Source organism: Phascolarctos cinereus, unplaced genomic scaffold (assembly GCF_003287225.1).
Source record: "Phascolarctos cinereus isolate Bilbo 61053 unplaced genomic scaffold, phaCin_HiC Scaffold_5;HRSCAF=322, whole genome shotgun sequence".
Classification (NCBI taxonomy): Eukaryota; Metazoa; Chordata; class Mammalia; order Diprotodontia; family Phascolarctidae; genus Phascolarctos; species Phascolarctos cinereus.
In genome coordinates, this window is record NW_027555958.1 from 453567631 (window position 1) to 453590795 (window position 23165).

The window sequence follows — 23165 nt, forward strand, 5'->3', positions numbered from 1 at the left end:
GGAAGGGATGCCTGATGTTGCCCCTGCTGTTCTGTTGCTCACCCCCGGGGGCTCCCAGAATGAGGGTTGTACTAGTTGGTCTACAAGACCCCCCGGACTCCAGGCACCATCCACAAGGCGGGCACTGCCCATGGGTTCGCTCTCCTGTGACCCAGTTTTCGTATTTTCTGGGACAGCCAGATTTGGTCCCCAGGTGGTCAGGCAACCATGCCTGCTAGGGGATGGCGGTGGAAGCACCAGGAAGAGCATACTGTCAGGCCATTTCTGGGACCCATGGCCAGGAAAGCTGAGAAAGCTGCCCCCAGTACAGGAGGAGAGAGCCCAGGCCGTTAGCTTTTCCTCAGTGGCTGAGAACAAGTGTCAGCCCTAAGTCCTCAGCCTTGTAGGTGTCTGTCTGTCTGTCAGTAGCAGACGGCTCAGTTGTAGGCCACAGTGTCTGAATCCTACTTCAGACACTTGCTAGCAAGTCCCTTAATCTCTCTGGGCTTCAGTTTCTTCATCTGCAAAGTGGAGATAAATAATAGCATCTCCCAGGATTGTTGTGAGGATCATGAGCTTATATTTTAAAAGTGCCATATAAATGCCAGTTAGCTCAATTGTTAGATTGAACTTTAGTTCAATCCCTTGCTTTATGGAGAGAGAGAATGAAACCTAGAGGGCTCCTGCCTCCTGAGGTCTTTCCACACCTGTAAGACATGCAGGCTGAGGGGTGTGGTGGCTGAGGGATCCTGATGGACGTGCCCTGTGTGTCTGTGAGGGGAGGTGGCCGGTGGGCCCCGGTGCCAGAGCAGCAAGGCCATGATGCAGAGGGAACGGAAATCACAGCAGTCACTGATCAAGGTGAAGGACTTTATGGAAGAACAGAGGACGTGCTTGTAGGGACTGACTTGTAGGTGCTTCTGCCTGCGGGGGCCAAGGCTGCAGGGAGGTGGACGCTCCCCCTTCCCCAGAACAACACTGTCAGAGTCACTCGCCAACAAAGTGGGGTGGCCGCTTCTCCCGGAAGGCTGCCATGCCCTCCAGCCTGTCCCGGGTTGGGATGTTCTGAAAAAAAATGCAAGATCATAATTCTTCCCACCATCCCTGGCATGCTGGATCCCTGCAGCCATGTCTAGGGAACTGTTGGCAAAGACAGCCTCTGGTCATTGACCCCTTAGTCCCACAGGATTAAACAGAGACAGACAGACAGACATAAAGACACAACACACACACCCCAGGGCTCTACGTCCACATGACTGACACCTGGCTTTCCAGCCACCCAGGGATATCAGTTTCAGTTCTTGGGCAATGAGAGGCCTTAGCTTGTGCAGATCAGACTAGCTTCTCCTACCCTAGGCCCTTTTGAGATCTAACCAGGGATCCTGACATTGTTGGACTGACTGATGAGCCCACGGCCAACTCCTTCAAGTCTGATGGGAGAGCAACCCTTCACTCCTCACCTTCAAATCACAACTTACAGAATCACTGAATTTGAGCGAGACAGGGCCTTGTTGGCCACCCAGAGCAACTGGCAGCTGTCAAGGGATTTCCTGGGAGCTCCCTCCCTCCCCAGGCAGCCCCCTGCATGGTGGGATGGCTCTCACTGTTAGAGTCAAAAGCTACGTGAGATTCTCTCCACGCTCCTAGATGTCACATGAGTAGGACCTCCACCCTCGGTGGAGGGATGAGGAGACCAAGGCCCAGGGATGGGAGGTGGCTTCCCTGAAATCACATGGCTATGTAGGGAGGGAAAGAGGAGGACTCGAACCCAGCTCTCCTCAGCCCCAACCCCAAACGCAGGCTAGTCAGGGGAGGCGATCCATGTAATCTAGCCACAGCCTACCTGGGCATAACACATTCCTTCAATGGCCATTCCGGACGCGATGTCCACCTGTGGGGAAGGAGGAAGTAGAACCAGGATCCAGATGACATTCTAAGGGGCTGGTGGGGGGACGGGGATGGGGAGAAATAGAGGCATCCCTAGCTCAGCCACAGCAAACTTCCTTAGAACAAGGAGTGTCAGAGGGATTTTAGAGATCTCGAGTCCATGGGTCTTTAATCTGGGGTCTGATGAGCTTTTCAAAAAATAGCTAGGGGCAGCTAGGTGGTGCAGAGGATAGAGCACCTACTGGTTCAAAAGTTCAAAACTCAGGCCTCAGACATATGATACTAGCTGTGTGACCCTAGGCAAGTCACTTACCCCTGATTGCCTCAACAAAAAAGAGAAAGAAAAGAAAAATATATATTGCTAATGATTTCAATAGAACTGGTTTCCTTTGTAATCCCACGTAAGTTCATTTGATGCTTTTAAAAATGTAATTGAGAAGGGGTCCTGGACCCAGAAAAGGTGAAGCCCTGCTATGTTCCAACACCCTAACTTTGCTGAGGATGAAGGGGCAGAGCCACGATCTCCGAGTCTACATCAGAGACTTTAAAGCCCAGCTCCAATCCCTGTGGCCTTGTTCAGTGGGGTCAGGCTTAGGCTGGGCTTGGGCCTATTGCCTGACAACTGCCCACTCCTCCATTTGCCCTGAAGTTTCAGAGGGTCCCTGTGTGTCCTTCCAGGCCTCAAGGTGGGCTAGCTTGGCTTTGAGAGAGGCCCAGTGCCTGGGCCAAGGTAAGGAACACAGCCCTGGGCTGCGGGCACACAAGGCAGGACCTGGAGGCCAGCTAATGTTCCTAGCAGGTCAATTCTCAGGCTCCAGACCAGGAACAGACTCTTGGCTGAACCCTGGAGGGGCTTGGCACAGCCTCTGCTCCCAGACTGAGCCATCTCACTTGGTCCTCATCCTTCTCTGGACCCAGGGATCACGCACCCACAATCTGCCCAGCGTCATGGACCCCAGCCTCCTCCTCAGCATAGGGCTACTGGGTAACTATTTTCTCTAGTCCTAGCCCATCTCTGTTTATCCTCTGGGGCTTTCATGCAGTACCAGCCTTAGAAACCTTCCCCACTCCCCCAAGGTGGCAACCAAGGGCAGTTGAGAGCAGAGGATGGTAGCTCTCTAGTTCTGGGGCTCCTAACTTGGGGGACCATGAACTTGTTGGATTTTCTAATTTGGATGACTGTGTTTCAGTAAAATGTTTCCTTTGCAATGCTAAGAATGATGTGCATTTACAAACATTATTCTAAGAAGGGGTTATAGCTTCACCAGACCGTACTAATGGGTACAGAACGCAAAAAGAAGGTTAAGAAACACTATTGAGTTCACCTTCCCGGTGGAGAAATCCCAAGGCCCAGGAAACTGACTTGCCCAAGGTCGGTCACACAGGTATTGAGAAAGGGAGCTAGTATTTGAACGTAGGTCCTTTGATGGCAGAGCTAGGGCTTTTTTCCCCATACCATGCCAGCTCTATTTTCAGTCATCCCTCTGTGACTCCATGTTAGAAGCCTGTGCTTGCAGCTCCTGGGTCCCACCTTAGTCTTTACCAGGCCCCACCCCGCTTCTCACCTCCATTCCTTTGTCAATGGCCACTTTTCCCATTCTCACTGCAAAGGGAGCCTACATGGGGAAAGAGACATGCTTGAGTCATTAAGTAGGCCGGATCAGGCTAAGCCAGGCCAGGTCCCTGACCCAGAAAGCTCCGTGATCTGCTCAGACTCATGAACATTATTACCAGTCCTTGTCTCAGGTACCAATGTGGGCAAGTCATGGAATGTCAAAGCTGGAAGGGCCCTGAGAGAGCTGACACCTTCATTTTACAGATGAGCAACCAGGCCAAAAGAAATTAATTCAATTCAACAGGCACTTACTATGTGCTAGTCCCAAAGACAAAATGAAAAAGTTCTTGCCTTCAAAGCACTTATGCTCACCTAAGACTGATGAAGAGGAACAGCAGCTGAGGGTGGGGGAAATTGCCTCTCCCTCCCTACCCCTCCCCCAGCCACCCAAACCTCACAGAGGGCAGCTGCTATCAAGGGGCAACCTTCCCCCCTGCCCAGATCCCTCTGGGGGGTGCTAGGCAGGAATAGCTGGCAGTGGGGCTCTTCACCCCCACTCATCCTGCCCATGCCCCTCTCCCAGCTAGATGCCGACCTCCCCCATCCCCACCCCAGGGGGAACCCAGAATCCCCACACCACTTGGACCCTCAGGCCCCCTCCCCACTTCCCAATGTCTGTTGGCCAGGTTCTAGTCCCTCTAGTATCATACAGCAGACACCATTGCTTAGATATTACTTGGATAAGTTGGAAGCCGCCAACTACAAGCCTTCTGGCAGATGAAGGACTATGAGATTTTGCCACCGGCTCTGCACATTCTAGGCCCTTTGGACTCTGAATCACTCCCTTCCCTCTCACTCCTGACACGTACAACTTTGGCCTACTCCTGACTGACTGCCCAGAATGCTAGATACTGAAAGAAAACTGGGGACTACAATTAATCCTTTCCATGGCGCCCATGGCCAAAGGGCAGAAGGCCCAAGCCAGCGTGTGCCTGTGTGTGGGGAAGGTGGCAGATGCTGGCAGGAAGGAATGGGAGGGTCCCATGCCCTACCCCCCAGTTCCATCACCTGTGGCACTATCTCCCTGGCGAGCTCTAGGGCTCTGTGGTAGGCAGCGGTGCCCTCCTGGTTCTGGGGCACCGCGTGGTTCACCAGCCCGATGCTTTTCGCTTCTTCCCCACTGATTCGGCGCCCGGTGAAGATGAGCTCCTTGGCCAGGCTTACTCCCACACACCGAGGCAGGCGCTGGGTCCCTCCTGTAAAAGGATAGGAGTGTGGGCCCAGGCAGGGAGGCAGAGGGGCAGAAGAGACAGAACTTCATGGGCTTCCCAGAGGAGGCACATTCTATGTCCTTCCCTTTCCTCTAAGGCCTTCCTCCCAATGCCAAACATCAGAGCACAAGATTGGAGCAGGTGCCAAACACCTGACCAAAGACTGCCTGATTCAGGTGGGGGAATGGCAGAAACAGAGGGAGAATGTGGCCATCCCCTGGAGTCAGGGAAGTGGGGTGGGGAAGGCTTGGGACCAAAAGTACCTGCCCCTGGAAGGAGTCCTCGGCTTGTTTCTATCAGTCCCATGATGGCAGAAGAAGCTGTTTAAACAGGAGACATTGTGAAGGTCCCCTCCCATCCTCTCCAGGCCTCCTCTCCCTTCTGCTCTCCCCCTAAGCCCTTTATCCACCAAAGACCCAGGCTCCTCTGTGTACTGTGGGACAGTGTGGAGGGAGGCTGAAAAATATGGCAACCCCCCACCCCAGACACTGACACCTCTCTGCCTCCTTCATCTGTTATTCATCCCTCCCCCAGCCACCCCACTCCCAAGGCAAATCTTCCCCAAACCAGTGTCTGTCAACACAAAAGCCAAACTGTTCAGCCTAGCATCCAAGTGCCTCTGCAATGATAATAATTCATTTTTCTGTAATGCTTTTCAGTTTACGGAGTGCTTGGCTTGGGGACTTTGTCATGCAGAGTATGCATGAATTATTATCTCCAGTTTACAGATCAGGAAACTGAGACTTGTCGGTGACTTGTCCAGGGTCACTCAGCTAAAAAGCAGAAACACAATCTGAATCCAGGTCCCCTGACTCCAAGTCCAATGACTGAACTGATATTATGAAAAGAGCCCTGGATTTATAGTTCAAGGTCCCGAATTCAAACTCTGTTACTTCCTCCTAGTGGGTGCTCTTCAGCAAGATTTCACTTCCCTGGGCCTCAGTTTCCCCATCTATAAAACGAAAGGTGCTTGAATGAGCTGGCCTCCCATGGCCCTTCCTGCTTTCGATCGAGGATCCTATGACCCTATTCTTTCATGAGAACCCTTTAAGAACAGGGGCTCTTCTTGTCTTTGGTGTCCTCGGCTCTAGGGCAGCCATCAGTATGGCGAAGCAAGGGCCCTCCTTAGAGTCATGTTTTTAAACACATAAAAGACATGAGATGACAAAGGAAGCCAATTGTCTTTAACCGTAAGTATTAAAAATACACGCACACACAAAACCAAGACAATGGATGCCCGGTTGGTTCTTACTTTTTATGTTTGTATCCACAGGGCTCAGCCCAGTCCCTGGTACATAGTAAGTGCTCTAAAAAAGACTTTTTCACCCATTTATTTATTCATTCATTTGTTTACTTGTTCATTCATTCATCCATCCATCTATTCCTCACACTGCCTCTCCCCAGCCTGACCTCTTCCTCCTCCCCAACACACACTAGCACCAAGGACAGCACCTCGCATACACAGGCAAAAGTGTTTAATACTTTCTTCATGACTCGATGCCCTCTACCACGACCTCTTTCTGTTCTGACCAGGCTGGCGTCCTTCTTGGGCCCTGCTTATTCCAACCTCAGGGCCTTTCTTCAGGCTGTTCCCTTCCCTGGCCTGCCTTCCCCTCACTCTCACTGGCAGTCTGATGTCTCCCATACAAAAGACCTGGTCAGATCTCACCTCCTGCATTCACTGGCTATATGACCCCAGGGAAGTGACCTTTGATGTCTGGGTCTCAGCTAACTCATCTATACAATGGGGAGAAAGAGAACATGATTTGGAGCCAGAGGACAAACCCTGTCTCTGATATTTACTACCAGCAAGCCACTTCATCCCCCCCGGGTCTGAGTTTCCCCTTTGGTAAAATGAGGTGGATCTAGCTGGCCTCTGAAGGCCCTTTCAGCTGTAAATCTGGGATCCCCCCCCCCAGCCAATTCTCCCGGAAAGCCTGCCTTGAGTGTTCCAGCCCATATGAAGCTCTCCTTTCTTCCAAACTTGTTACTTTGGGAAGAGATTCTAGCTTTCTGGGAATCTCTTCCCCTCCCCCCTGCCACCCCCCATCTCTGCTGACAACATACCTGCCACACGGAGATCACAGGCCAAGGCCAGCTCAAGGCCCCCACCCAGAGCAAATCCATCAATGGCTGCAATGGTAGGCGCAGGGAATGTGGCTAGGGGGACAAGGAGAGCATGCTAAGACACAGCTCGGAACTCAGGGCCTAGCCAGGGAGATGGGACAGGATTTGATGCTGTCCCTCACAGAAGGACCCAGCCCAAGGATCCCAGGACTCAGTCCAGCACAGCTGGCCTCAGGATAGCACTTGGGAACACTGCTATGCCTCCCTGGGCCTCAGTTTCCCTGACTCTAGGTAAATTCAGCTGAGTGGAGAAGAGATCAATTACTGATCTAGGGAAATGTTCTTCCTTGTTATCCAGTAAATACTTTGGGAGCTGCCTTCCCCTACTCTCACTCCCAACTGATGGGGTTGGGATCTGGACCCCAGAAAGGAAAAACCCTGGACTTTCCCACATGGCCAAATCCCTGGCCTTCACCTGGGGCTATAATCCCATCAACTGGCCTTTCATGTGGCTACACCCAATCTCCCAATTCTCAGTTATCCTTAACTTAGTTTAGCTCTCCATTTTTTACCTCCCTAAATCCCCACCATTAATCCTATCTACACTCCCTTTTCCCTTGGCCACTGTGGTCCAGGTCCCTGGTGTTCTATTACCTTACAGTTCCAGTAGACTACTTGGCCACTCCTAGATCCCTCTCATAGTCTTTCTGTATTTAAGGTCCATCTTGTCTCCATTAAGGTGCTCAGATTCTTATAATCTAGCCAATAGCTCACAGATGCTCAGATTTCCTTAAGAGTCTGGCTAATATGGAGGATCTTTAATAAACCTTGTCTTTGGCTGAAAGAAGGCTTGGGTCGAATTCTTTCAGTCAGGACCCGTGCTTCGTGATCTTGAGATCCCAGCAGCCCTAAACCTCTAGACCTCTTCACAACTACCCACATATTCCCAATTCATTTTAAATACAACTTTTACATCCCAAAGGGATTAATTTCTGAATATGTCCCTTCCCCTCCTCTATTTAGGCAGCCATCCCTTGTAGCAAGCTCTAGAGGAAGATGCCCAAGGCTGAGGTCAGGAAGGTCAATCCTGCCTTGGCTCTGCTGGAGGTGAGAGAGCAAAGCCTGCCATGGGCTGCCCTGTCAAGAGTTCTCCACATCTGGAGAACTGGTGATGGCCCTGGCCACGGAGGCTCTAGAGAGTGGTCGGGGGAACCAGAGTGGGCAAGGGCCCCAAGTGGTCTACAGCATCTGAGAACCAAATGAGGGACCTGGCCACGATTAGGCGCAGAAGGTTACCCTGGGGGTGGGGAGAGCTGGGAGTGATGAGGATGGGATCTGGACCCCAAAAAGGGAAAACCCTGGACTTTCCCACATGGCCAAAATTTCTGGCTTTGCCTGAGGCTATAATCCCATCAACTGACCTTTCATTGTTGCTACACCCAATCTCCCAATTCTGTTACCCTTAACCTAGCCTAGCCCTCCATTGTCTTACCTCCCTATGGCCCCTAGCTACTTCCCACCCTTAACCCTATATCTAGACCCCATTCTGGACCTCCCAGTCACTCCCATCAAGATCCCTCCTAGATGCCTCCCACAGTCTGTCTGTATATAAGGTCCATCTTGTCTCCATTAAAGGGCTCAGATTCTTAAATGTAGAATCCTTAAGAGTCTGGCCAGTATGGTGGATGTTCTAATAAACCTTGTCTTTGGCTGAAAGAAGGCTGAATTGGGTTGAATTCTTTCGGAAAGGATCTGTGTGATTTTGGGGTTCCAGAACCCCTAAACCTCTAGGCCTCATCAGGAGAGCTGTCTTTGATTATCAATAGAAGAGCGATCAGCCTGGCTCTGCTTAGCCCCAGAACAGTGTGGGAAGGGGCAGTGAGCTGTCCCAGAGTGGAAAGGGCAGCCTCGGGGGGAGGGGGGCCAGGCAGCTACTTGTTGGTATGTGATCTTCGGGACTCCTCCAGGGTGGGGATTGGACCAGACCCCGCCCCCCCCAGGCCCCTTCTAACTCTCCACTTGTGTGAGGCCTAATCATTCTTCCACGTGTCAGCCTTTCAGACACATGGGAGCACAGTGGATGGTAGAGTGGGCTGGGCCCTTGGGACCTGCTCCTGCCCCCTCCAGTCCTCCCTTTAGCTTCCAGCTCTTACCAATCTGGCTCATCAGACTCCGGAGCTTGTGCACGAAGGCAGCCACCTCGGCCTCATTCATTTGCTCTCTTTCTTTTAGGTCAGCACCTGGGAGGGGCCAGAGCACATTGGGGGAGGGGTCAGGACTGAGCCTCTTTGGCACCTAGAGAGGAGGAAGCCTGGCTAGGGGAGCACCCCTGAGGCTTGGTGGTATTCTGACCACACCTGGATCAGAGAGGCTGCAAAGGGGCCTACTGGGGTGGGTTGGAGGAGGGGCCTCTGTGATGGCCAGGAATTCTAAGAATTTGGGAATCTTTGATGGTTCACTATTGCAGTTCCCCATTTGCGGTCCCATCCTCCCATAGGAGGCAGTGGGGCACAGTGGAAAGAGTAGCAGATTTGGTGTTCAAATTCCATCTCCTGATCTTACTACAGTGTGACCCCAGAGAAGTCACTTCCCTTCCCTGTGAAATGAGGGGGGCTGGCCTCTGAGGCCCCTTTCTGCTCCAGCTCTCAGCTCCTAGGACCCCTGGGGCTCCTTAATCCAACAACTGGATCCAGCAAACACTGGGCAGGAAAGCCCAGGGAGCAGGGTGGAGCAGACACCATTCCACCATTCTCAGCCCCTTTCATCATGTCCCAGAGCAAGAAGGCAGCAAGTCCCAGCTGGCCCATGCTGGAGTTTTGACACTCAGTGTAGCTGCTGAAAGCCAGACCCCAAATTTGGGCTCGCACCCATGCCAGCTTCTATCCTCCCTGCAAGCAACCTGGGTATGTGTGAACAGGAGGGCAAGGTGCCTTGATCCAGACCGCAAGGGACAGGGGGAGCTCTGCCTGGGGATGGCAGTGATGAGACTGATGGTGACCTCTCAGGCAGGGAGGAAGTCACCTCTCACAGGGCCAGGGAGGAGTCCAATCTGGATTGTGAGACACCCCTCGCTACTGCACCAGGTCACATCAAGTCTGAGGGACACCTGTGGTATCTTCCTAAGAGAACAGAAGCCGCTCGAGGGCAGAGGCCACCTTGGTTTTTGTCCCGTATCACCAGCGCTCAATACACAGTAAGTGTTTAATAAATGCTTGCTGGATTGGATTGGATCTCACTGGCTTCTGCTATGGTGAGAATTGTGGGCAGGTGGGGAGGGGCAGCCAGGAAGGCAAGGGCACGCAGACCCAGACTTGGAGGTGTCCTTGGACGCTACTCACCCGCACAGAATACCCCCTTGACGCTACTCTTAAACACGACCACTCGGATGCTCCTATCAAGGCGAAGCTCATCCAGGGCATCTGATAACTGGAAGAGAGAAACAATCCGGGTAAGAAGCAGGTGAAAAGGGCCTGGGCATCCCTGCTGGGCCCAGGGAAAGGAAGAGCCAAGGACGACTGGGGGAAGAGGAAGAGAGAAGAATGAATTTGGGTAACTTCTCCTTTATGCCATCATTTCTATGTGCACAGTATACAGTAATATGGTCTGCACAGTTATTTTCGGATTGTTCCCCCCCCCATTTAATCATAAGTATCTAGAGGGCAGGGACTGGTTTTGCCTTCTTTTGTATCGTCCCAGAGCTTAGCACAGTGCCTGGCACCTAGTAAGCTTATCCAGGGGAAGGCAGCTAGGACTGTACAAGAACTTGCTGTCATGTCTCTGACCCAAGATAACACTCTGAAATAACAGAATGTCTCTGTCTACTCTGAGCCATGCCCTGTCTAGAATGGTGGAAGTGGGCAGAACTTTTCTTGAACCGGGAGAAGTCAGAGTCACCTTCAGGAGCCTCGGGGGCAGGGGGGCCAGACAGCTACTTGTTGGTATGTGATCTTGGGGACTCCTTCAGGGTGGGGATTGGACCAGACACCCCCCCACCCCCACCCCCAGGCCCACTAGTGTGAGGCCTAATCTTTCTTCCACGCGTCAGCCTTTCAGACACATGGGAGCACAGTGGATGGCCCCGATTCAAGAGGTTTTGTCCTTCCAAACACACCGAGGTGTTCCAGACAAACCGGCCTCCTGGCTGCTTCCAGAACTTGGCATTCCTTCTGCCTTTGCTCTAGTAATGTCCCCTCCTCCCCATAACTGGACCACACTCCCTCCTCACATTGGCCTCTTTTCCAAGATCAGCCAGCACCTCTGACATGAGATCCTTCCTGATACCCACAGTGGTTACTGTTCTCTCTTCTTAAATATTTTTGCCATCATCTGTGTACTTGTTTATCTTCCTAATAGAATGTAAGCCCCCTTGCCCCTTCAGGGCAAGGACTTGTTCATTTTGTCTTTGTTTCCCCAGGACCTAGGACAGGCCTTTCTATACAGCAGGGGCTTAATAAATGCTTACTGAACAGAATCAAATTGAATACATTCGGAGTTCTCCAAAGGCTTCCCAATCAGAGTCCCAGGACTGGGCTGGAAGGGACCTCGGAGGGTGAGTACAGTCTAGACCTGGATGAGGATTCCCTTGGCAACCTCTCCAAGTGGCCACCCAGCCTTTGTCTGAAGACCTCCAAAAAGGGGGAAGCCCCTATCTTCCACTACGGAGCATCCTTTGATACAATACTACTTTGGGATAATACTACTTGCCCTTCCTTGGATATCTTTAAGCAGAGGCTGGGTGACTGCTTTTCAGGTCTATTATAATGGGGATTCCTTTTAGATGTGAGTTGGACTAGAATGGATCCACTTCTGGGATTCTATCATTTTTAGAAAGCTTTTCCTGACTTCAAGCCTGAATCTGTCTCTTTATAATTTCCACCCTTTGTGCCCAGGTTTGCCCTCTGGAGCCAAGCACAGCAAAGCTAATAATCCCTCTTCCACCTGACAGCCTTTCAAGTCCTCTCCTAGATTCCCAGAGCCAAAGGAACGCTTGGCCAAGGGTGGAGATGGGGAACCCCTCTGGGTTCTGTGTATCCTTTGGTTTCCCCCACTCTGACACCAGTCTGTGGAAATCTATTTCTTGCCCTTTTCTGCAGCAAGGTCATAACTGGGCAGGGAGACCCTACTGGAGGATGTAGGGCCAGGTTCACTCACCTCACTGACAAAGACTTTGCCCAGAGCATTTCGGGCCTGAGGTCTGTTCATCAAAATTTCAGTGATACCTAGAAAGCCAGGAGAGAAGATGACAGTTATCAAGTGTTTTGTAAACAGTAAAAACCTCACATAGAATCATCTGTTAAAGTCTTTTTTCAGTATTTGAATATTTGTGTTTGTTAAAGATTACCGTTTATTTAGACTTTGTTTAGTCTAAACCTGTAATTTCACTGGTATAGAGAACATTCACAGCTGTTCCATAACTTGAGTTTCTTGACTGGAGTACTGAAGGGTTTAAGTGATTTGCCCGAGGACATAGAGTTAATATGTGAAGAGGATCACAGGATCTGGATAAACCTCCAGCATAGCAGCCTAAGAAGACACCGTCAGACTCAGAAGAGGAGAACAAGGCAAGATCAGTGTCACAGAGAAAGAAAGAGACTCCCAGAGAAAGGAGTTATGTTATATATAGTTATACTATATCTATATATATATACACACACACACACATACATATATGTGTACATACATATACATATAGTTATACTATATCTATATCTCTATATACACACATACATATATGTGTACATATATAGTTATACTATATCTATATATATACATACACATACATATATGCGTACATATATGCATATATAGTTATACTATATCTCTATATACATATATGTGTACATACATATACATATATAGTTATACTATATCTATATATATACACATACACATACATATATGCGTACATATATGCATATATATAGTTATACTATATCTCTATACACACATACATATATGTGTACACACATATACATATATAGTTATACTATATCTATATATATACACACATACATATATGCGTACATATATACATATATAGTTATACTATATCTCTATATACACACATACATATATGCATACATATATACATATATAGTTATACTATATCTATATATATACACACATACATATATGCGTACATATATACATATATAGTTATACTATATCTCTATATACACACATACATATATGCATACATATATACATATATAGTTATACTATATCTATATATACACATACACACCCATACATATATGTGTATATACATATACATATACAGTTATACTATATCTCTATATACACACATACATATATGTGTACATACATATACATATATAGTTATACTATATCTATATCTATATACACACACATACATATATGTGTACATACATATACATATATAGTTATACTATACTCATATCTCAATACTCATACATTTTAAGTTTGAACTCACTCTCCCCAGACACTTTGTACACAGAAGGAGAGAGTGTCTTTGGTTTGATGGGAGTGTTTTGCACCAAATACTCTTGCTATACCTACTCTCTTTTCTAAAACGTATGGAATTCAATTGGTTAATCAGCAAGAGAGAGCACACCAGTGGGGGCTCATGATCAGCAGTACTAGAAACCCCGGACTTGAAGGGAGCAAACAGTGAGCTCGTCTCCGAGGACTCACACTAACGACAATAATAACAATAAAAACAACAACAGCTAGCATTTATATAGCTCTTTAAGGTTTGAAAAACACTTTACACACGGATCTCATTTGAGCTGCACGACAATCTTGTGAAGTAGGAGCTATTATTATCCCCTTTTATAGGTGAGGAAACAGAGGCTGACAAAAGATCAGAGGCTCAAAAGATCACAGACCTGAAGCTACAAGGTGGTGCAGTGGATAAAGAACTGGGCTTGAAATCAAGAAGACCTGAATTCTAATCTAGCCTCAGCCCCTTACTAGCCGTAGGACTCTGGGTAAGTCACTTCACCTCTCTGTCTACTTCTGTTTTCTTACCTGCAAAACGGGGATAATAGCAGCCTCTCAGGGTGGTTGTGAGGATCAAATAAGACCATAATTGTAGGGTGCTTAGCACAGTGCCTAGCATGCAGTGATCAGTAAGTAGACAGGTGCTATATAAATGCTTCTTCCCTTCCCTTCCCCTCCCTCTTCTCAGAATACTATTTATAAAGTAAACCAATTGTATTAAAATAGTTACCAAAATATTTTTTAACATATGGAACTCCTGAAATCTATCTATGGATAGATTTGGTATCTATCCCAAGGGCCCTCCTGCATTCTTGGACCCCGGGTTAAGAACCCTTGCTGAAGACAGTTTACCTAGACTGTAGCAATGGGGACCTGATGAAGTCTTCCTTGCTATTCTTGCGGACAAAAAAGTGAGATGTGGGCTAGAAGACAGTATATACAGTTGGACAGATTTAGGAAATGGTTGAATGACCAGGCCCAAAGAGGAGTCTCTTTCATAGGCCAATGGCCTTACCCCCACCCCAGCCACCTTCCTCTGAGCACTCATCAACGTCTTCCCTCAATGGCGGAGCCCTGGACTGGTTACATTGGTACAGATGAGCTCTGACCAGCGTCACAGGGAAGTTAGCTCCTGTCTGGGTTCCTGCAGTAGGTAACTGCTACCAAACGTTTATTTACCACAATTCAGAAATGATAGAGGCAAAAACCCAGGTCTTATTATTACACTCAAGCATAGGTTTGGGCCTTAGAGAAAACCAAACCATCAACAGGATTCTAACAAGGTTTCTTAAAGGAAAAAATGCAGTCAGAGACAAAATTCATTTCCATACATTGCAATTCTGACCATTCTTCTTGGGCCATCAAAGCTACAGAGCTCAATCCATAATCCCATGCTTCCTTCAACGTCACGAAAGCTGGACCAATTTTGCTAGACAGATCGACAATCTCATAGGTCCCCTACTGAAGCAGGTTTGGTCAGACAATAGGCAAACTAAACCAGGTTACAGACTAAACAGATCTTTAGAGAATTCCCAATTAGGTTGATGGAGGAGGAGTCAGGAGCACTTGAGATGCTCTCACTGTTTCTTATGGAAGGAATACTTAAGATTCTTAAGTGAATTTTTATAGCCCCCAGGGCAAATTTTGGTCAGGTGAGGTAAGTGTTAGTTGCAAGAAAATCAAACACTCCAGTAACACCAAGGCAGAGTACTTTGGGCCTGATGGGGTTGGGATCTGGACCCCAGGAAGGAAAAACCCTGGATTTTCCCACATGGCCAAATCCCTGGCCTTTGCCTGAGGCTATAATCCCATCAACTGGCCTTTCATTGTGGCCACACCCAATCTCTCAATTCTGGGTTACCCTAAACCTAGCCTTGCCCTCCGAAGTCTTACCTCCCTACAGCCTCTGGCCAGTTCCCACCCTTAATCCAAGCTAGTCTCCATTCTCCCTTGGCCATATTCCAGGTCCCCAGGCATTCTATTACCTCACAGTTCCATCCCCCACCTCTCCAGGCTCTTTGGCTAAGTCTTTCTGTATATAAGGTCCATCTTGTCTCCATGAAGGTGCTCGGATTCTTATTATCTAGTCACTACTACAAGCTCCCAGATGCTCAGATTCCTTAAGAGTCTGGCTAATATGGCAGATCTTTAATAAACCTTGTCTTTGGCTGAAAGAAGCCTTGGGTCGAATTCTTTTTGGCAGGATCTGTGTGTTCTGATTCTGGGGTCCCAGCACCCCTGAACCTCAACAGGACCACCATGTTGCTGTAGTAATGACCAATTCTCTGTGACCCCTTTTGGAGTTTTCTTGGCAAAGGTGCTGGAGTGGTTTTCCAGATCATTTTCCAGATAAAGAAACTGAGGTAAACAGGGTGAAGTGACTTGCCCACGGTCACACAGCACGTTTCTGAGGCCAATTTGAAGACAGGTCTTCCTGACTCCTGACCTAGTGCTCTACCCACTGTGCCACCTCGATGCTCCAGGACCCTCCTATCACACATTCCCGGAAGCTCTGTCCCTCTGAATGCAGTCTGAGATCACATTAGCTTTTTTGCCACCACATTTGTTTGACTCATAGTTGAGCATGCAGTCCACCAAGACTACCAGATTGTTTCCAGACAAATTGGTATTCTGTTACACCTCCCCTATCTTGTACCTATGGTCTATTTTTTGTACCAAAGTATAATATTTTGCAACTTTCCCTACTGTAAATGATATTGGAATGTTATTAATTTCATCAGACAGGTCCTCTCAGCCGTTCCCTCCATCTCTTAGCTTGGAGCATTTTCTCTATCTGTCCCCCTGCCTGGAACGCTCTCCCTCCCCTCTGCCTCCTGATTTTCCAGATTTACTGTTAAGTCCCAACTAAAATCTCATCTTCCATAGGAAGCCTTTGCCAACCCCTCTTAATACTGGTGCCTTCTCTCTTTTAATTGTTTACTATTTTGCCTATATATAGTTCATTTGTACTCTTTCTGATGGCTTCTTGTCTCCCCCATTAGACTGTAAGCTCCTTGAGGGCAGGGACCATCTTTTGCCTCTTTTTGAATCCCCAGCACTTAGTACAGTGCTTAGCCCAGAGTAGGCATTTAATAAATGCCTATGGACTTCTTGTAGAGTGACCGTGCCCAGCCCAGAGCTGGGTAAAAATTCTCCGTGCCCCCTCCCCCTCTCCCACCCAAAGTCAACCAGAGGCCTGGAGGCTCAATCTCCACAGTCTGGCCCAACCCAACCTCCCAGCCTTAACGTCTTATAAAGCACCCTCCTCTGTAGCCCAGCTAACTTCCCTTACCATCCAACCTCTCTGGGCCTCACCAGTAATCAGGAGATGCCACAGGACACCTGGAAAGGGGTCAGCAGGCCCAGGGCAGCCACAATGAAATCTGCTTAATCAATCAGCATCCATTAGACACCTACTGGGTACAATTCGAAGAATTCCGTGCTCATCAGATTTAAAGCTGGAAGAGGCTGGTGGGGGTAGTGATGTGGATATTGTAATCAAGAGTTTTGGGTTCAAATCCCAATGCTGACATCTATTAGCTGCATGCCCCTGCAGGCCTCTCCCAAGACTGATGAGGCCCCAGTCAGGACCAGGCCAGCCCTCTTTCAGCCTTACAACTAGGATTCTACAGGTTCCTTTCCAATCAGTTTCTGCTGGATTGAACTGGAAGGTCTCAGAGGGCAGAGCCTACACCTTCCTCTTCCTCGGGCTCTTAGCATCCAGCCCAGACCCCATCTGCAGTACTGAGCTCAATTTTGGGCAACATATCTGAGGAGGAGGGTAAGCTCCCTGAGGCCAGGGGTTGAGTGATTTTTGTCTTTGTACCCCGCACTCCCCACATACACACCCAAGTTTAGCAGCATCTGTTCTGTCGGAGAAGCTAAGCTAATAAACACTGAATTGAAATGAGCTAAGTTGAAGACCCTGCCACGGAGGGTGCCCAGCCTGATGAGTGAGGGGACATGAGGAAAGAGTCTGGGCCACAGGAAGATGGTTTAAACTGAAGAACATCGCGGTAGCCCCCACCTTCAAGGCCTCAAGGCCACATGTGACCTTTTAGGCCCTCAAGCTCAGCCCTCTGACTGAATCCAAACTTCACAGAACAAATCCCCTTAATAAAAGGATTTGCTCTGTAAAACTTAGACTCTGTTAAAAGGCCGAACCCAAGGACCTAGAAGGCCTCATGTGGCCTGCAGGCTGTACTGTAGGTCCCCCACCCTGATAAGCCTTCACACTCAGTGAGGGCTGTGGCTTGGATTAGTTGGGGCAAAGTTAGGTGAAGGCAAATTTAGACTGGATACAAGAGAGAGCTTCCTAATCATTACAGATGCTCCAAAGTAAAATGAGCTACCTTTGAAGACAGTGAGTTCCCTATCACTGGAAGGATGCAAGCCAAGACCAGATAACTACCTGTTGGGTAACAGGGCACATTTATATAGTGTCTATGTGCCAGGCACTGTGCTAAGTACTTTACAACAAAACAAAACAAAACATCTCATTCAATCCTTACAACAACCCTGGGAGGTAGTTACTAGTATTATCCCCATTTTACATTTGTTAAAATTAATTTATTTTGATTTATCAACAATCACTTCCATATGCTTTTGAGTTTAAAATTTTTCTCCCCTTTCCTCCCCACCACCCTCCCCAAGCTCCCCAAGATGGCGCACCATCTGATATAGGTTATATATATACATTCTTATTCACCCATTTTACATTGACAAAAATTTTACAATTGAAGAAACTGAGGCAGACAGAGGTAAAGGGACTTTTTCCAGCGTCACAGAGCAAGTAAGTATCTAGGGCCAGATTGGAACTTAAGTCTTCCTGACTCCAGACCTGGTTCTCCATCCACTGTGGCGCCCCTAGGGGCCTCGCATCTGGCCCTTCCATTGCTGAGCTGCTAAGATAGAGAAGGCATGGAGTCCATTTATTCTTCATTTTCCCAGCAGCTCAATTCAAAGCTGAATGGGATGTCCCAGGGAAGACTTCTCAGTGTAATTAAGGTAATGAGTTCAGCAGGTAGTGTGAGAAATGAACTCTCAGAAGTGAAGGTTCCTCAAAGGGTCAAATAATTCTTGATTACTACTTTCAAAATCCTCCCTCACTCAGACCCTGTTTTTAAGCACTTAACAAAAAGAATAAGTCCTGCCCCACCCCCCACCCTGAGCCGTTTGTCCTTGGCTTTGAATTTTGCGCCTGGAATGTAAGCCCCCCCCTCCCGGTTAAAGGGATAGGAAGAAACTTTCAAGCTTAGAGTGTAAGCCCCACCTCCCAGTTAAGGGGGTAAGGGATAGTGGTGGGTGGAGACTTGTTTTCATGGTGGGTGGAGATTTGCTTTTATAAGGTGGCCCCTGTTACTCCCTGTCTGTCTGTCGTCTGTCTCTCTCTCTCTCTGTCTCTGTCTCTCTCTCTCTCTCTCTCTCTCCCTCTCCCTCCCTCCCTCCACGTGTATGGGAGGAGCAGACAGCCATCTGTCGAGACTGTAATAAAGGTAACCTTTGCTTTCCACCTTGAGAAGTCTCTGAGTTTCATTTGGGTTGGGTCGCTGCCCCACACAGCTTTGGAGATTCCACCGAGATATTTCGCCCAGATGGATCCTGGGGGTCAGGGCGCCCTTGAAGATTTCTCTGTAACCCTCAGACCAGATTTGGGGAGCCTCTCTCCATTTGGGTAAGGTCTCGAAGAGAGACGCTCAAGGGGGAAAGCAAACGTAGGGCAGCTATAAGATTGTGTGAAGTCAGCCGGCCGTGGTGAATAGAGTGAAGAATCGGATCAGTCACGTGAGTTGTATGCATACAGCCTGACAAAAGCAGCTCTCAAATGTCCCCTTTATTCGTTAGGTCCTTGACCTGGAGGGAAGGCGATGACCCTCAGCTAAATTAACTAACTGCTAAGTCTCTGACTTGGGGCTGGGGGCGACCCCACCCGACTAAATTCCGGGTACACTGAGAAAGCACATTCGGGTGACTGTAAGGGGGAAGGATGACCTCTTCTGTTAGTTAATCTGTTGAGTCACTGACTAGGAGAGAAGAGCAATCTCTCTCAGCCAAATTCATTTGTGTAATTGCATATATGTAAGAAAATGATGGGCAAACCGCAGTCTGAAGTAGCAAACCAGAAGCTGCCATTTGATATTCCGGAAGATAGTCTTTAGGGAGTAGACTCCAAGATTGGAACAAACTACCAAAATAAAAAGGGAAAGGTAAAAAAAAAATTTTTTTTTTGGATTAAATATGATGTGAGGACTCTGGAGCAATTTGTTGTATGTCTGTTTGGTGTTTCTGTTTGTGTCCATGGTGTGAATGAGAGTGAATGGAGGGTTTGAGAGTAAAAGGTTTGGAAACTTTTGGAATAAAATAAATAAATAAACAAACAAATAAATAAATAAATAGATTTGTGTTTTTTTGTAAGACCAGTGAATTGTTCAGAATGTACAGTGAGGTTGTAAAAGCAGTCCAGGAAGAGAGAGGGAGGGCCCTATTCAATTATCTATAGAGGGTTACGTCCTGTTCAGAGTGCTGAAGCCTGACATTTTCAGGAGGGAGGTTCTACCTGATAAGCCTCTAAGGAGCAGAGGGGGCTTTTTTCTTAGTTCCCTTAAGGAAGTAGGAAAGACAAGGAGGATTTAGAGCAGGAACTGTTAGCATGTGTCTTTTCAAGGGAATATATAAATTTGTGGAGGATATTTCCTTTTAAAGGGCCAAGAGTATTGGATTTAAAACAAAAATGTTTTTAGTTGTTTATTATTAATGATTATAAATTTGAATCTGATTGGATTTAAGTTTACTGTTAAATGGTTGTTATGAGATGTGGTATTATTAGTTAATGTAATTGTTGAAAGTACTAAGAATAATAAGATTGATAATTTTCTACTTGTGATAATCTGGAAATGCAACTGATGTTATCTGAACTTTATTGTTTAACTTATTACTATGTTTCTAAATTGTGCTGTATTTCTAAAACTCTTAGATTGTAAAATTTGAGGAACCACTGTGAGGTAGAAATGGTGTTTAGGTAACTCTTGAATGGGTCTTTTAGTGAAAAAGATGAGATAATTTAAAACTGTTAAATACCCAGTGAAGTATATTTGATTATAAGACTGATAGGAGATTTTCATTTAAAATCTTGACTATTATAAAAAAATACATATGTGGTGGTTTAAAGTTTCAGCATATTAATGATGAGATGAATTATTCTCTCTTCAAAGTGATTGGGAGTGCATACATCTAAATTGATAATGGGTTATTTCAAAGTTTATTACAATTTTGGGAATAATTTTATAATGTATGCCCTGTGATACAAACATATTTTATTGTAAAAAAACCACAACTTATCGATATGTATTTGGAATTAATGAGGTATTCTCTCATATTAGGACCTCAATTAGAAATTGGAAAAATAAAAAATATATATGTGTATACACACATATACATATACATACATACATGTATGTATGTATGTATACATATTTGTTTTTCAACCCAGGCCTTTAGGCCAACTATTGGGTTTGTTGAGGGATGGGCCACGTGGGCCAGACTCAAGGCAGGGACTAGTAGGCCTGGGGGAAATCCAGGCTACCAGCCACCAAATTCCTGATTGGGAGTGTCATTGTGGTTGAATCAGGATGTGGCCCGAGGATATCGGACCAGTAAAAAGACAATGATGGGCTATCGTAGATGATAAAGAAAAGCCAGTCTAGTGGGGTGGAAGTGGCCCCAGGAGACCAGACCTGGTGAAGGAATTCAGAAAGAAAGATCTTTATTGGGTCTGTTCTAAGTTTTTAACATGCTGCTTACATATTTCTGCATGTGATGTAATCTAGTAAGTAATTGTATTATTTACATTGTTGGAAGGGCACTCTATTTTATAACCCAGAATGTTAAATTAAGAATTGTGCCTTCAGAGGGGCAGCTAGGTGGTGCAGTGGATAGAGCGCTGGCCCTGAAGTCAGGAGGACCTGAGTTAAAATCCAGCCTCAGATCAGACACTTGACACTTAACTAGCTGTGTGACCCTGGGCAAGTCACTTAACCCCAATTGCCTGAAAATAAAAAAATAAAATAAAATAAAATTTCTTCAGAGAAAAAAAAGGAATGAATCGGGGCTGTTGGGACATTCTATATGGTACTGTTTTGTAACATTTCCTTTTAAGTATTGTAATTTAAGAAATGAGAACCTCCAAGTTTTGTCTCTGTTTAAAGGGAAGTTTTAGCTGGAATTATCTGGCTTTCACTTATGAAACTTAAAATTGTTAACTAAGCTATTTGGAGTTATTGTTTAAGCCAAGCACTGGTAAAAGTATTTTGTGTGTGTGAAAAGAAACTTGATAATTTTGCAAAAAAAAGAAACACAACCAAAACCAAAACCAAACCCGATTTTGTCAAATCTCATAATTCTCATACAGACACCTTTTGACTAGCGAATTTAGGTAACTAGGAATTTTATGGTAATTAGAAAATTGTAAGCTTTTTTTGAGAAAGGGAGATACTATTACAAAAAAAATGTTTTGAAATCTTTGATGCTCTTTTTAGAGCATTCTATTTGCAAGAAAATTATGTCCAAACCTACTATAAACTTAGAGTTTCATTCCTGGGTTTGTTGTATTCTTGGACTGGACTTAACTGGGTGCTTTTAGAGAAACAGTTTCAATGGGAGCAGTGTTAGAGATCTAAAGCTAGTGATTAATACTAAAGCATCTAAATTTCTGTAATCCATTATTTAAAGGAATTATGACAGCAGTAGTATTTGTCTGTGATCAGTCTCTTACTGTTACCAATGTGAGATTAAATTCTTATTATCTAGGATATGTGATTTTGTGGGACAGAAATTTGCTACTGTTTTGAGCTTTGATTACCAGGATAATTGTCTGAGTTGTCATAAAGCCAATAGTAGAATGGCACATGCTGCAGGCTGAGAACTGATAAAGGTGGATGTCTGTGCCTGGGAAGACTTTTGAGGATGACCTTGGACACAGCCTAGGTAGGATCTTCCTGACTCTATTTCCCAATTGTGCTATTTCCCTTCTGAAAAGGAAAATTCCCACCTGATTAATCCTAAACCCTGCTTTTAACATCCAGTGACTGCAAGATTGGCTATCAGATATGACTCATGCCTGGAATCAAATAGAGCTATGGAAGTTCTTTCCTTCTGATATGATATATGACCTTGTCCCTCTGGAACATCTCTGAGTTATCATAATATGATGCAAGTATGAATAGCTTACAATTTTAATTGACATTCATGGACAAATGATAATAATAAGGTATAACATCCTCCTAGAGAGGAAATATTTAGACAAAATAATAAGACAAAGGTGTAATGTGATAGATGTCTAATTAAATAGGATAGCAAATTTTGAGACAGATGTATATGACTGGCTTCCAAAATGTATCTGTCATGGAAATCCAAGCTTTAAGCATGTTTAGGTAAGAAGATCACAGATTTGGATTTTCACACTAAGCCAGAGAAGCAGAGCTCCCTTCTTGAACTGCCTATTGTTTGAACCTAGTTCTGTGTGACTGGAAAACTGAACCATCTCTATGTGCCTTTAACTAAAGACTTATGAGGGATTCTGTGATAACTAAGAATTCAGCTTCCTTAATAATACTCTGGAATTTGTGTTATTTAAGAACTTTTACACCAATTTAGTAAGGTTTTATGAACAAGAGTAGAAAGGCATGCAAGCTATTTAGGGCTCGTTTTAGAGATGTTCCTTAGGCAATGTGAGATTATGGAACATCTTAGGTTACTATAGAACTGGAACTAGTGTTCCTGTGTGTGTTGCCATATGAGTTAGGGTTCTTTACAATTAGGTCAGGGGTTTGTGAGAATGTTATTTTGTTATCTGGATAATATCATATTTGTTTAAAGTTTTATTACAATTAATAATGTTAAAAAGAGAATGGATTGTGGTTTATTTT

General features: G+C 46.2%; 1 protein-coding gene across 1 annotated transcript in view; it reads right to left on the reverse strand.

The window, feature by feature from the left end:
• Positions 1–835: 835 nt before the first annotated feature.
• ECHDC2 (enoyl-CoA hydratase domain containing 2) overlaps positions 836–23165 on the reverse strand; it is a 28508-nt gene continuing 6178 nt past the window's right edge. The window contains exons 2-10 of the mRNA XM_020987796.2: positions 11911–11978; positions 10098–10185; positions 8913–8999; positions 6760–6852; positions 4956–5012; positions 4490–4677; positions 3432–3482; positions 1823–1870; positions 836–1044 (exon numbers count right to left, since the gene is read on the reverse strand). Of these exons, the coding sequence (XP_020843455.1) occupies positions 967–1044; positions 1823–1870; positions 3432–3482; positions 4490–4677; positions 4956–5012; positions 6760–6852; positions 8913–8999; positions 10098–10185; positions 11911–11978 (758 nt within the window). The 3' untranslated portion in view covers positions 836–966. The remainder of the gene's footprint in view (positions 1045–1822; positions 1871–3431; positions 3483–4489; positions 4678–4955; positions 5013–6759; positions 6853–8912; positions 9000–10097; positions 10186–11910; positions 11979–23165) is intronic.